Source organism: Brassica napus, chromosome C1 (assembly GCF_020379485.1).
Source record: "Brassica napus cultivar Da-Ae chromosome C1, Da-Ae, whole genome shotgun sequence".
In the NCBI taxonomy this organism is placed as follows: domain Eukaryota; kingdom Viridiplantae; phylum Streptophyta; class Magnoliopsida; order Brassicales; family Brassicaceae; genus Brassica; species Brassica napus.
Genome location: NC_063444.1, coordinates 31,016,849 through 31,031,833, shown reverse-complemented (window position 1 = coordinate 31,031,833; position 14,985 = coordinate 31,016,849). Strand labels below are relative to the sequence as shown.

At 33.8% G+C, this 14,985-nt stretch overlaps 1 protein-coding gene and 1 pseudogene across 3 annotated transcripts; one reads left to right on the top strand and one right to left on the bottom strand.

Annotated features, from left to right (window-relative positions):
• Positions 1-1,365: 1,365 nt before the first annotated feature.
• Positions 1,366-3,456, bottom strand: LOC106376685 (beta carbonic anhydrase 6, mitochondrial). Of its 3 annotated transcripts, none has more exons than XM_013816792.3 (10): positions 3,160-3,456; positions 3,010-3,077; positions 2,859-2,923; positions 2,583-2,714; positions 2,436-2,484; positions 2,243-2,356; positions 2,094-2,147; positions 1,935-2,023; positions 1,746-1,848; positions 1,366-1,655 (listed from the first exon to the last, which is right to left on the bottom strand). In XM_013816792.3, the coding sequence occupies exons 1-10, from the start codon at positions 3,173-3,175 to the stop codon at positions 1,467-1,469; spliced, it is 879 nt and encodes a 292-aa protein (XP_013672246.1). In that variant the 5' UTR covers positions 3,176-3,456; the 3' UTR covers positions 1,366-1,466. The 3 variants fall into 3 exon arrangements, with proteins under 3 accessions (XP_013672246.1, XP_022550642.1, XP_013672245.1); XM_022694921.2 differs by having other exon boundaries at positions 1,746-1,869; positions 3,160-3,400; XM_013816791.3 differs by having other exon boundaries at positions 1,746-1,863; positions 3,160-3,398.
• Positions 3,457-7,837: 4,381 nt separating this feature from the next.
• LOC106375155 lies at positions 7,838-14,375 on the top strand (annotated as a pseudogene).
• The last annotated feature ends 610 nt before the right edge of the window (positions 14,376-14,985 follow it).

Here is a 14,985-nt window from a genome sequence, read left to right as displayed (position 1 = left end):
ACATATGTTTAATGTAGTTTTTCCATTTTTTATGTTGTATGTTTACATATTATTTCTAATTTTCAAAAATTAGTAATATTAAAATGTAAAACTATATTTTATGCCACGTGTCATCTTTCGGGAGAAGTTTTTTTTGCTGATGTGGACGCTCTACGGAGCCTCAAAAGGTCACTTTTATTAGTATATTTACTTATTATTTATTTTTCTATATATTGAGTATTTCTCTTTCTTATACTTTATATTTAGTTAATATCTATATTTTATATTTTAAGATAGATGTTTAAATCTTAATGTTTTATTTTTCCATTTTTAATGTAAAACGGCAATGTTTAATAGAAGAACTTGGACAAATAGTCAAATAGTTATATTTATGTTTTTTTCTTTTTTTATAAAATTGTAATGTTACATTATGGAGATAAGCCGTTTTTTTAGTGAAAAATGGTAATCTTACATATGTTTAATATAGTTTTTCCATTTTTTTATGTTGTATGTTATTATTGTTATTTTTATGTAAAATGGTAATCTTACATATGTTTAATGTAGTATTTCCATTTTTATGTTGTATGTTTACATATTATTTATTATTTTCGAAATTATATACAGTGTTTTTTTTTACAAAATAGTAATGTTACATTATGGAGATAAGCCGTCTTTTTTTTAGTGAAAAATGGTAATCTTACATATGTTTAAAGTAGTTTTTCCATTTTTTATGTTGTATGTTTACGTATTATTTTTTAAAAATAAAAATGTAAAATGGTAATCTTACATATGTTTAATGTAGTATTTCCATTTTTTATGTTGTATGTTTACATATATTTATTATTTTCGAAATTATATATAATGTTTTTGTTTTTTTTTATAAAACGGTAATGTTACATTATGGAGATAAACCGTCTTTTCTTAAGTGAAAAAATTGTAATTTTACATATGTTTAATGTAGTTTTTCCATTTTTTATGCTGTATGTTTACATATTATTTATAATTTTCAAAAATTAGTAATATTAAAATGTAAAACTATATTTATGCCACGTGTCATCTTTCGGGAGAAGTTTTTTTTGCTGATGTGGACGCTCTACGGAGCCTCAAAAGGTCCCTTTTATTAGTATAGATTTTCGAAATTATATATATTGTTTTTTTGTTTTTTTTTATAAAACGGTAATGTTACATTATGGAGATAAGCCGTCTTTTTTTAAAGTGAAAAATGGTAATTTTACGTATGTTTAATGTAGATTTTCCATTTTTATGCTGTATGTTTACATATTATTTATAATTTTCGAAAATTAGTAATATTAAAATGTAAAACTATATTTTGTACCACGTGTCATCTTTTGGGAGAAGTTTTTTTGCTGATGTGGACGTTCTATGGAGCCTTAAAATGTCACTTTTATTATTAGTAAGGATTGCATAAGGTTTACATATACAAAGGCACATTTGGACGTTAGAACTGATAGTTGTTGTACATTTTCTCAGTTCCATATCTCTTTGTCTGAAACATAGAATTCATTGCTATTCTTGTCTGAACTGAGCCTCCACTTCTCAAGACTACAATCTGACAAATTGTAATAACATCCATGAATCTTGACTTCACCACTCTTTACTCTATCTCTTATCCATGGATAGGTTATCAAATTCATCACGGAATCCTTTATAGATTCCTGCTCCAAACACAACATGCACACATAAATCAGATTCAGGTACAAGGAGACCCTGAAGTAACAGAGAGAAGATGTTTGGAAATTTGATACCTTCTCACAGTTTCTGCACTGTTCATCAAAACTTAAGTGTGATGAAGCTTCTTGTGTTCTTAACTTGGCGGCTTTTCCATTCATGACCCATCTCTCTACCAAACTATACACACAAAAGCTGTTGCTACAATAAAGCAATTTGAAGATTTGTTGAGAAAAAAACATTAATGTAGATATATATATCTATACCTAGACGGTTGTTCTAGATGGTTTTGATGGTTCATAAGCGCTGCGATTCCTCCACAATTGCTATGACCCATTACTATAATGTTCTCAACCTATGCAGAAACAACATGAGTATATACATTCTTTCGCTGCAATGTTCACTATGTATGTGTTTAAACTTACCTGAAGAGTAGTGACTGCAAATTCAAGAGCTGAGTTGGTTTCTGTTGGCCCATTCTTTCAATCAAAAAGAGGAAAACAAAAAAAGGGTTTTAGAGGTTATCTTGATGTAAGAAAAACTGTAAGTAGAAAAATGAGTAACTCTTATACACCTGAATGGGCGTGATGAGATTGGCAACATTTCGGATAGTAAAAGCTTCACCAGGTTGAAATCCTAGTACATAAGAAGGACACACCCTTGAATCTGCACATCCTATCACCATAACCTGTTTTCTTTTTCTTTGTCAGTAATTTCTTTACCAATTAATTGAATAAACCTGAATAATTCTGTTGAGTCTCACTCACCTTTGGTGATTGAGCTACGGCCAAAGCTTGAAACTTTTCTATCTGTGGTCTGATTTTATGGATTTCATTCATCAATTTAAAAAGAATCAAAGAAAAACAGAGAAAAAAAAAAGATAGATGATCAAGAAAGTGAGTTTCTATACTTACAAATACTTTTGTCTCTTGAATCTAAGAAACCTCTGTCTCATCTCACCCAGAAAATCATAACTTGTCTCAGTATCTCTGTTTTCTTGCATAAATTCTTCTCTACTTCCTAATTCTTGAACCATATTCGTCCTCCTACCATACAAAAAGTAATTTCTGTCTTTATTATTTGATTCCCTTTATTTCTTTTTTTTTTTTTGAAAGAATTTTAAATTTCAAAGATTCTAACTTTATAGAAACGCAAATTTGAAGAACAAAGACAAAACTCTAACTTATCACCTTGGTAATAATCTTATTGCTTTTGCTTCACCAAGCTGAAACCGATTCCATCCGGTTTGTTGCAGCTTCAACAAGTAGTTTTAAATAAAAATATAAACTTAGGTTGGAAGTTATGTAATTGAGAATATGAAGATCAAGGTGTGGGACTCACTCTTTGAAGACGACCATTGCTATATACTGATGTTGCAGAGACAGAGACTAAGCGACGAGCTCTTCCACCTGAACATGGAAACACAACGATGACGTTTAGGAAATTAGTTCAGCTGATAAACTTTGATCAGCTTTTGATCAGAAGACTCACATAGTGTTAACGCCATTTTTGTGGAACTGTCTTTTCTGTTTTTTTTTCAATGGTCTTTGATCTTACTATTAATAGTATATTTTATATATTTTGTTTGTGTATTATTTATTATTTTTCAATAGTGCAAAAATGATTCCTCTTTCGGATTAGTATTATTATCGAAGAAGAAAAGAAAGAAACTAACTAATCAGTAGTAAAAAGTAGTTTAAAATTTATCTATGAATTCAAGAAGAGCAAAGTAAAGAGGAACAAGGCGAAAGAGGTGGCAAATGCTTATCCAGGGAAGAAGGAAAGTTACGCACGGGATACGTCTCATTGCCTTGGCACATGTCATATCCACTTGCCAATAATCCATTCTTATTCATTTTTTGTGAAAATGAATAATATTTATTCTGGTTTGACAAGTGTACGCCAGTGATAAGAAGGTTAAATATGAATTTGTGGAAGATGGACAAACTCACCAAATTCTAAGTTGAATTTTTCAAATTTTAAATAAAACTCATTATTGTATAATCTTCTTTTTTTCAATAGATTCTGAACAAAATTTTGTCAATAAAATAATCCACATAAATAGAAACTAGAAAATTTCATTCATTAATAAATATAAATTATTTTAATGAATAACCAGTTTAGTATAAAATAATTTTTCGACTAAAATCAAAACATATATTTTTTTTCTAATTTTAAACTCTTATTTTTTTAAATAATTTTCAGAACAAAGTTTTAAGAACCATTTCCTATAGGTATGTAAATTATTCGTAAAATTAACATATTTTAAAAAAACTTTAAAAACACCTTTTAGACCTCGAAATATTTCATAAATATTTAATATATCATGCACATATATATATATATATATATATATATTCTAACCATATAATTAGGATTTAAAATTACATTATGCATGTCAAAATTATTTTCAAAAGTTTATTGTATTTTAGGAATCACTTTAAAATATGCAACCAATTCCCTAAAATTACTTTACTTTTTCTATAAATTTAATGACATTATATTAGGCTTCAAAATATGGAGGATTTTCAAAAAAAAAAATGTATCTAAAAATTAATTTTGAAATGCATCAGTATACATTTTCTTCACTATTTCACAAAAATTAGCAGACAAAAATCAGAAAATTATTTTTATAATTTTAACTTTGAAAATTCTGACACATATAAAAAGTCTACTCGATATGTTCCATTTGCAATCCAATCTATAATTTTATCTTACAATTTAAAATTTTAATTAAAAACTCATTTAATTAAAACTGATATAAATTATTTAAATATGAAAATTTTAAAATATGTAAATTAATATAATTTATTAAGTTTTTGGGGTTTAAAGAAAAACAGTTGATTTATAGTTTAGAGGAAATTTGTCATGTCCCCGATCCTAGATAGGATCACTGGGACATACCATGAGACGGGGGAACACAAAAGCCAATTGCAAAACACAAAGGTAAGTGCTTCATGGTCTGAATATTGGATTTATTTTGAGTCATGTTTGAGACTAAAACAAGAAAACAAAGGAAACTGAAGAAATAGAGCTGGATCGAGCTAAAGAAATAGTGAGACTAATTGGCCGATCTAGAAAGAATCTATGTCCGAGCTCAATTAAATTAGGTCAGCTGGATCAGCTGATAGTCTGAGCTTAGCTACCAGCTGGCGGAAGCTCAACTCAGTTAAGAAGAGTGTTCGGGGCAATTATGGACCAATGGTCGAGCATGGTTTGATTATAATCGGTCCGTACTCAGACGACAAAGCCTTAACACATGTGGCAAGAGTGCTAAGCGGTTGGGGCAGTTTTTGTCCAAAGAGGCGCGTATGGACAAGTGTTTCGCCTAGGAGGTAGTTGGACGATTTTTCTCTATAAATACAAAGCTTTCGATGCGATTTTGGACACATAATTCGTAGGAAAACACCCAAAAAGTCAGAAAGGAATGCAAAACATAAGAGAAAATTTGTCGTGAAAAGGGGAAGAACTGATTAGAGTCACACCAAGAAAAAAAATTGACAACGGTTGTTTGAAGAGCAATCTGAACATGGATCCAAAGGATAAAAGGAAGGATGTGGGCACTCCTAAGTACACGTCTAAGGTGAGTGGGTTAACCGTCTATGCCATCGGCAATAGAGTGGATCGATCAAATCGGTTCTAGGGTTGAGCGGTTGAAAGCCGTTACATGTTCCTCTCTAACTTGATTGTTTAGTTCTTTTCCTCTGCATCACGATCAATGGAGTTAGCCTTAGGGACGAGTAATGGACCATGGCAGTAATCTGGTCCGGTCAAGGGATCCATGGCATAAGGGCTGGACACGTTAGATCACAGATCATGGTCGATTGGATTAATCAATTTATGAGTGACTCGTTTGTTCAGTGGTCAGGCGAGTTGATCTAGATATGAAAACTTAACATATCTGACTTGAATAAGTGACTGAGAAAGTTAATATTTATAAATGGGAAACTCATGTTAGACTTAGAAAGAATCTGAATGTAAGATGCATGATAGAAACCAAACTCACTAAGTTATCGTTAGATTGCTTATGATTTTGTTGGTTTCAGGAACCAAAGGTGATTGTGGGAAAGAATTGTCTTGACCGTGAAAACTCAAAGCCAAGGAAGATGGGTAGGGTGATAGACTAGTTTACGATCAAACATTATAGTAGCTTATTATGCAAGCTCAACAATTGTATTGAATATTTTGTTTTATAAATAAAGAAATCAGTTTATCCTATCTATCTAAATTATTCATATAGATTCTAAACAATGAATAATAGAATGACTGAACTGAGTGTTTTAAAGAATAAGACCTTAAACGGATTGATTGGCTTAGACCTGTTAATAATCAAGCAGTAAGAACTTCCTTTGGCTTAGAAGCCAGATGTGGTTTTACATGATGAAAGGTATGTTTTACTGGAAAGAGTTAGAATGAATAATCCATCACTTTCTCTACAAATATAGTCACTTCATTGAAATAGAAACACTTTTTAAAGAGAGAAGTAGAATGTAATTTTATAGAAGTCTCATCAGGAGATGTAGAAGGTCATGAGCCTAGCCGTCATGTGCCTCTGGCGAGATGCGCCACCATGTACCTCCGACGAGATGCACCGCCATGTGCCTCCGGCGAGACGCGCCGTTATGCTGGCATCGTCACTTTGACGGCGTTGCTATCCAGCAGTTTTATCCCAGGCAGCATCAATCCGGATTCACCATCCATCGTTATTATTCTGATGGCGTCAGTCTGACGTCAGATTCCAAAATTGTTATTGTGGCAGCATAACTGGTGTCTCTGTCAGGTGTTACTCTCATATTATCATTCTGCTTCGTCTCGCTAACATCGCAATTCAGCGTCATCATCATGTGCCGTCTCTCCAATGTCGTCATCCGGCGGTCGTTCTGGATTATCATCCAGTGTCATCACTTTGTGTTGTCATTCCATCATCACCTTGATGTGTTGTCCACATATCTCGTCGTTCCAACCTTGTATCACTCAGAATATCTACTTCTAAAATAGAGAATATTTATTATAGAAGTAGATTTGCTCCAATGTGCACATCTATAATCACCTCTATAATAGAGTTTCCCTATTTATAAATGAAAATATAGAAAAATGTTATTACCATCACTAAATATAAAGACAAAAAAATAGCATTCCTCTATATGTTTCTCTAAAATAGAGGAATTCTTTATAGAGTCATACATTGGAGCAAACCAGCTCTATTATAGAGATCTATATTTTAAAGGAAAATATAGATATATACATTGGAGATGAAGATAAACTCAAATCACCTCTAAAATGAAATATAAATGGCCTAATCTTTATTATAATAGTTAGGCCTAGGCAAAAAACCGGAACCGAAGAACCGAACCAAAACCGAATTGAAATACCTGAAACTGGAACCGGACCGAAACCCTCAAATACCCGAATGGTTCCTATATTTCTATAACTGATATAACCAAAATAAACCGAGAACCGAACAGATACCCGAATATATAAAATATTAATTACATATACATATAACATAACTAAATATATATTTATAATTTAAAAATCTATTAAAATTATCCAAAATTATTTGAAAATAACTAAATTATTATAAAGTATCCGCACTATCCGAAAGTATCTGAAACTATTTGAAAGTATTCAAATAGTTTTATCAGAATCCTAATTATTTGATTTTTTATCCTAAATAACCAATAATTTATCTGAATTACCAGAACTACCCGAACCAGAACCAAATGAGAACCAATTTTTCGGGTTATTTTGCGGTTCCTAGTTTTATTATCCGAGCCGAACCGAACCGAACCAAAAATAGGTCAGATTGTAAATGGATCTTCTAGTCCCCTACCCGAACTATCCGATACCCAAAATACCCGAACCAAACTGAACCGATACCTGAAATGCCCATGCCTAATAATTATACATAGACAATCTTTTCACAAAGGTGCAGTTATAATTGCAAAAACCCTCAATCACTTTGCCATCATTCAGAGACTTTATTATTAGCAAGATTCTTTGAAATTCTACATCTTAGATTGATTCTTTGTCTTTAATCGAATATAATGTTTGTTGACTTAACCCATTTTCCCTTTTAGCAGTGTCTTTTCCTTCATTTTGTCAGAAAAGTTTGAAAAATATTGATGTTGTCTGGAGCCAGCCTTAAGTGGAAGGAGAGCATGAATGTGCTTGGAGCCTTTCATCATCATAAGTATTTAAAGGGGCAATAATTTCCCAAGTCTGTGTTGGATCAGTTAGAAATAAAAGATTTTGGTGTATAGCTGAAAGTTTCGGTTCCATCCAACATTTCTAAATGTTTTTGAATTATTGGATGTCACGTCAGCGCAGGCTCTGATGTTGTCCGTACCGCAGGTTTTCTTTGCACCATAGGTCGACGTCATGGTAGTATCATCGCAGATGTCAGGGTTCCGTATATATACACATATATGTTTGAATTTTAGAAAATTGAGTACCTGCGCGAATTTTGATTCGTAAAACTCATATACAAAGCAGATTTCCACATCATCAGTCTCCAAAAATACCTTTTTGTACATAAGTAACATAACTATAACCTTTTGTTTGTACAACTCTTCCAAACATAATCATGTGTACCCTTAAACCTATATATAAAAGGGGGGAGAAGTCAAAGTCTTCCGCCAAAACCTCCTTGGATATAACGATCTAACTAAATAACAAAGATACTCAATATTTATTCGTGTTGATTTCCCACTCATTATGTCATCATTCATCAATATCCTTACCATGTCAAGTCAAATGACTTGAAGATTGATATAATCTAAAGGAGTTCTCATGTGTTGTAGAACTACAAACTCTTTCCCATGTTTTTTATATTCTCACAAACATGTTGGTGTTCTTTGTACCTCGATTTTTCTTCATAACATGGGTTATTGTAGTTTCCCTACAGATGCATGGATATAGAAGTTGCCTCGAGAAGGAAAGGAAGGGATTGTTAGAGCTGAATGCCTATGTCAACTCCGAGTTTCCGTATGATTAGCCTAATGACACGGACAGCGACTGCTGCCAATGGGAAAGAGTCAAGTGTAATTTTACAACTGGAAGTGTGGTTGGCCTCTTCTTGAATTCTACATACACCGTTCGTCCCCTGCTAAATATTTCATTGCTCTATCCTTTTGGTGAACTAAAGACACTAAACTTAGATTATTTCAACTATACAGGCTGCTGGTTCGATAATATCCATGGTATATCTTTGGATTCATTTTTTTTCATCTCTGTGGCTAACTTTCCATCTACACATTTCAAAATTTTATTGGGTTTTGTTTTGTAGGTTATAAAAGCCTTGGGAAATTGAAAAAGCTTGAGATCCTTGATCTAAGTCACAACTTCGTCAATAACAATGTCTTACCCATTCTGAATGCTGCTTCACCGCTTAAAACTTTGATTCTTCATGGTAATAATATGAAAGGTCTTTTTCCGATAAAAGGTACGCCCAGTTCTTGTTTTTACTAATGGCGAAACATATAGATGGATATTATCAGTCGTCAAACATAGTTTCATTTATTAATCTTCTTTTTTTTTTTGTGGCCACCTGTGTTGCAGAACTAAAAGATTTGAAAAATCTAGAACTGCTAGATGTAAGCGGGAACATGCTTAGTGGCCCTTTGCCAGGTAAAGTTAACAATTTTTTTAATTACCTCTCATTCTCTTCACGGAACGACAAAGATATTTTGGAAACAAACAATTTTCAAACTCTGCTCATTTTTGTCTTATCGTAGGTTTTGCGGATTTGCATAAGCTCAAGCTTTGGATTTAAGCGATAACAAATTTTCTGGAACATTGGAAGAGCAAGGTATTTAAAAAGAAATCAAACTTTTAAGCTTTTATTTACAAGATTAAATATATTTGTTGTTATGAGCTGTTTGGGAGTCTACTACTGAATGAGGTGTCTTTCATATTATTGTAGGACTTTGTCAATTGAAAATTTTACGGGAGCTTGATTTGAGTCGAAACGAGGTTATTGGTAGACTTCCTCAGTGTTTTAGTAGCTTAACTAAACTCGAAGTTCTTGATATATCTTCAAAAAAATTCAGTGGGACGAGTCCATATCTTATCAGCAATCTCACTTCTCTTCAGTACTTATCTTTCTCAGATAATGAGTTTGAGGGTGTTTTCTCGGTGGAGTTAATAACTAACCTCTCGAAACTCAAGGTGTTCAAACTTTCATCAAGAACTAGTTTTCTGCAGATAGAAAATAAAATACCATTGCAACCGAGATTTCAGTTGAGTGTCATCGAGTTACAGTATTGTAACTTGGAAACAGTTCCTAGATTTCTTCAACACCAAAAAGATTTGCGTCTGATCAATCTTTCCAACAACAAGTTGACCGGAATATCTCCATCTTGGTTTCTGGAGAACTATCCAAGACTTCAGGTTTTGCCTTTACAGAATAACTCTTTCACCATGCTTCAGTTGCCAAGACTACTACTTAATCACAGTATGCAGATTTTGGATGTATCATCCAATAAGTTTGATCAAGGGCTTCCAGAGAATATCAGACAAGTCCTTGCAAATATAAGACACATGAATCTTTCCAATAATGGGTTTCAAGGGAATCTGCCATCTTCGTTTGGTGAGATGAAAAAGATCTCATAATAATTTCTCCGGGAGTACTCTACCAATGAAACTTCTTACTAGTTGTTACAAGCTGTTTACTTGGAAACTTTCATACAATAGTTTTACTGGTCAAATTTTCTCACAACCAGCAAAGTTGGAGTCTTTGATGGTTTTGATTGCAGATAACAATCAATTCACCGGAATTGGAGATGGGCTGCTTAATTCAACGGGTCTAGTCTATTTCGACTTGTCAAATAATCTTTTACAAGGTGTCATCCCAAGCTGGTTTGGAGGCTTCCATTTCATGTATTTTTCTGTTTCAGTTCTTAAAGGTACAATACCAAGTTCACTCTTTAACATACCCTTCAAACTTCTGGACCTCTCTAGAAACAAGTTTTCGGGGAGCTTGCCTTCCAACTTTAGTGGGAGGCATATGGGTCTGTTGTACTTGCACGACAATGAGTTTCGTGGGCCGGTTCCAAGTACATTGCTAGAAAATGTCATGCTCCTTGACCTGCGTAATAACAAGTTATCCGGGACGATCCCACATTTTGTCAGCAATAGATATATTCTTTATCTTTTGCTGAGCGGTAACACATTAACTGGTCATATTCCTACTAGTCTTTGTGACCTGAAGAGCATCAAGGTTTTGGATCTTTCTAACAACAAATTGAATGGGTCTATACCTTCATGTCTTAACAATGTATCATTTGGACGGAGCTTAGACTATGAGATAGATCCTAATCATGGTGATTCATTTGGCATTGCTGGTGGCGATAATGACTTGGAGGCGTATTCTATGTCCTTTGTTTCTAGGTTCCTGGATTTACCACTTGAGTTTTATCTAGATTACTCAGGCTACTTGGATTTTTCAGTGGAATTTACATCAAAGAGAAGATATGACTCTTACACTGGAGAAAGTTTTGACTTCATATTTGGACTGGATTTTTCGGATAATGAACTTAGGGGTGAAATCCCACGAGAGCTAGGAGATCTTCAGAAAATGCGTGCTTTGAATCTGTCTTATAATTCCTTGTCAGGTTTAGTACCTGAAAGCTTCTCTAATCTAACAGATATAGAGAGCATTGATCTTTCTTCCAACGTATTGAACGGATCAATACCACATAATCTAACCAAGTTGGATTATTTGGTTATATTCAATGTGTCACACAATAACTTGTCAGGTTCTATTCCAAGTCAAGGAAAATTTTTAACTTTGGATGAAACAAATTACATTGGTAATCCTTTTCTCTGTGGATCACCTGTAAATAGAAGTTGTGATGATAACAATACTACCGGTGAAAAGGAAACAAACTATCGAAGAAAAGATGGTGGTGTCGCAATTGATATGGAGATGTTCTACTGGAGCCTTGGAGCTAGCTACAGTGTGATATTGGTGACATTTATTGTGTTTCTTTGCTTTGATTCATCTTGGCGCCGAGCATGGTTTCGCCTTGTTGATGCTTTTATAAATTGTTTCAAATGTGTTTAATTTGGTGTATTTTTACTGGTATGTTGACTACATGTAATGTTCTTTTGGTTTGAAATTTTTTTGGAAGTTCAAAGTTTGTTATGCACTATTTGGAATGATAATCCCGAGCCATACGGATAGTTTCGGTTCTATCTCTATACATTTCTGTGTCACCAACTTTTTTAAAAGCCTTTATATTAAAATATTTTGGGAAATTGAATCCTATAACTATACAAAAAAATATAATTCACAAAGTAACAATATCAACCTTATGGCTATGGTATACTACATATTAACAGAGAACCAGACAAAAATACCCTTCTATGATGATCAAAACTTCAAACCGTAAATTACTCTTGTGAATACAACGATGTCCGTCGGCAAGTGACTGAATCTGTGTGAAGCTTAAAAAAAACGGGTAGACGTGATGAATAGATGTAGAAGAATACACAATTAATTGATATGAGAAAGGGAAAGTCGAAACATAATGAAATTTGCCAGACGGTGTTGCGAAGAAGATCTGTGGCAATATTGATGTCAATGTTAATGGATCTAGATCTTAAGGTGAATCACGTGAGCATGTTGCTGGTTAATGATTTGATGATTCATTAAACGACAATGAAGATGAGACTTAGATTTGGAGAAGATGAACAGTGTTAATATATTGTAAAATGATCACATTATAGTATGCATTTTCTTCTCTTCCACCTCCTATGGTGGTTTCTTTTACTCATCCTGCAACTATATTGACAATGTCACCAGTGACAAGGACACTATCTTCTCCACAAATCGGACCTTCTCCTTCGTCTAGTGATTGTTATCATTCACTTCTGAAAAACAACGATTAACATTGAAATGAACTATTTATTATGTTTTCCTCTCTCTCTCTCTCTATCTCTCTCTCTCTCCAGTGTAGCAAAGGGTCATCATTGTCGGAAACTTCTACTTCGTGCCTTCCCCAAATTATTTTCCAACTTAAAAATATTAACATTATGATGTATTGCTTTGTTGTATTTCATTCTATTATAGAAGCATAGAATAGAAATGTAAGTGGTACTGTGCATGAATATGTATTATGTTTGTTGCAATGATATTTATATGAACGGAATTGTATATATTATTTGTTTAATATATATAGTATAGTATAATTTACCAGTTGTGCAAACCGCGTTAAAAGCACAGCCACACGCGGAAAAAGAGTTTCTTGTCCATTATTGCGTCAAATTGACAGATCCTAATAAAATCCTTACATAGTTACTTTCTCAATTTTACAACTCATTATGTATATCTCGCTAATTCACCTAAATATTTTTGGTATTTTTTACAAGAAAAGCAAGAAAAAAATACAAGGATCATCAAACCTCTAATGGGCCCAAAAAATAGAAAACCCACAAAATGACTCGAACTGAAAGTGCCCTTGAAATCTTAACTGCTATTCGACGGCACTCTCTGCCACCAATGAACATGCAACCACTAGAACAAGAAAACCACCGAAGCCACTGTGACAGCAAGAACCCTAAATAAAATGGAAGAACCCTAAATAAAATGGAAGAACCAAAAACAAGAAACACTATCACACCAGACACCAAAGAGATCTAGACCACCACTCACCGACAGAGGACAGCGAGCGAAGAGACTCATCATAGGTTGCTAAATGATCGAGAGGAAGAGATGACAGAACCGAGTGGTCGTGTTCTTCTGTTGAGGAATAACAGATTAAGGGGTCATATTCCTCAGAATCTATGCAGTCTAAGTAGCATCAAGATTTTGGATCTTGCCAACACAAAATTGAATCGATCTATACCTTCATGTCTCAACAACATATCATTTGGAAGGGGTTCAAGTCATGATAATGATCATCATCCTTTGGCCTTGGCTTGGATAATGAATTGGGAGTGTATTCAGGGTCCCTGGATATACAACTTGAGTTTGATCCGGCATATGATAGCAATTTGAAGTTCATATTCGAATTTGCTTCAAAGAGTAGATATGAGTCTTACGGTGAAAGAAGTTTTGACTTTATGTTTGGAATGGATTTGTCCCGGGTGAACTAGGAAATCTTCAGAGAGTATGTTCTTTGAATTTGTCTCGCAATTCCTTTTTAGGTCTAACACCTGAGAGCTTCTCCAATTTAACCGATATAGAGAGCCTTGATCTTTCTTTTAACATGTTGTGGGGACCAATACTTCAAGATCTAGGAAAGTTACACAACAGGGTTGTATTCAATGCGTCATACAACAACCTATCAGGCTCCATTCCAACTTCCAAGTCAAGGAAAACTTTCTACATTGGATGAATCCATCTATATTGCTAATCCTCATCTTTGTGGATCAGACATAAAAAAAAGTTGTGATGATAACAAATCTGTCATTTTTGAGGAACCTGATTTTCAAGGCGGAGATGACGAAACATGAATTGATTTAGAGAGTTTCTACTGAGCGTTGCAGCCACCTATGGCGTAACGTGGATCACATTTATTTTGTTTCTTTGCTTTGATTCATATCAGCGCCGAGCATGGTTTCGTCTTGTTGATGCTTTTATCAGGTGTTTAAAATGTGTTTGATTTGGTGTGTTTTGTTTTGTATTTACAAACTACATGTCATGTTATTTCATTTGGTATCTCTAAATTCAAAGTTTGCAATGCACTATATGGTATATTTTCTTTGAACACTACAAGAAAACGTAGCAGTAACAACGGCGGTTTACGACGAAATTATTTCCTCGTAACTTTACATGGGCTTTACAACGCAATTACGACGAGACATTATTTCGTCGTAAACTCCATGGTAATTTACGACGAAAGGATTTCGTCGTAAAGTCAATGTAAGTTTACGACGAAAGTACGTGGAATGCGAAATAGTTGTAAACGTTACATCGACATTACAACGAATCATGTTACCGTTATATAAAGGTGAAAACGTGCATTCAATGTGCTTTAACTTACCTAAATTCGTTGTAAAGTCGTTGTAAATGTTCCATGTAAAATCCATGTAAAACTTTTCTTGTAAATCATTGTTATATTTCTCTATATATATATGTCATTTCCCACAACTCTCTTCTTCACAACACACAACTCTCTTCCTCTCGAACCTGATGGCGTTTAGACTATGTTCCTCATTCAGCCACCAATTACTATTTCGAAGATGACGATAAGGAACATGAGTCATTCGTCTGTCTGCCAATTCAGTGGAGCGACAAGGAGAAGTGGACGGAAGTGCAGTTGGTTTATACTTGAAAGGAACCTCCAACCATCGTCAAAGGTTCCTCTCAAG

Coding starts and splice junctions, on each gene's coding strand:
- LOC106376685 (XM_022694921.2), bottom strand. Junction 2,485..2,582: donor TTCAAGAGACAAAAGTATTT/GTAAGTATAGAA, acceptor CCATAAAATCAG/ACCACAGATAGAAAAGTTTC. Junction 2,148..2,242: donor ATCTCATCACGCCCATTCAG/GTGTATAAGAGT, acceptor TTTGATTGAAAG/AATGGGCCAACAGAAACCAA.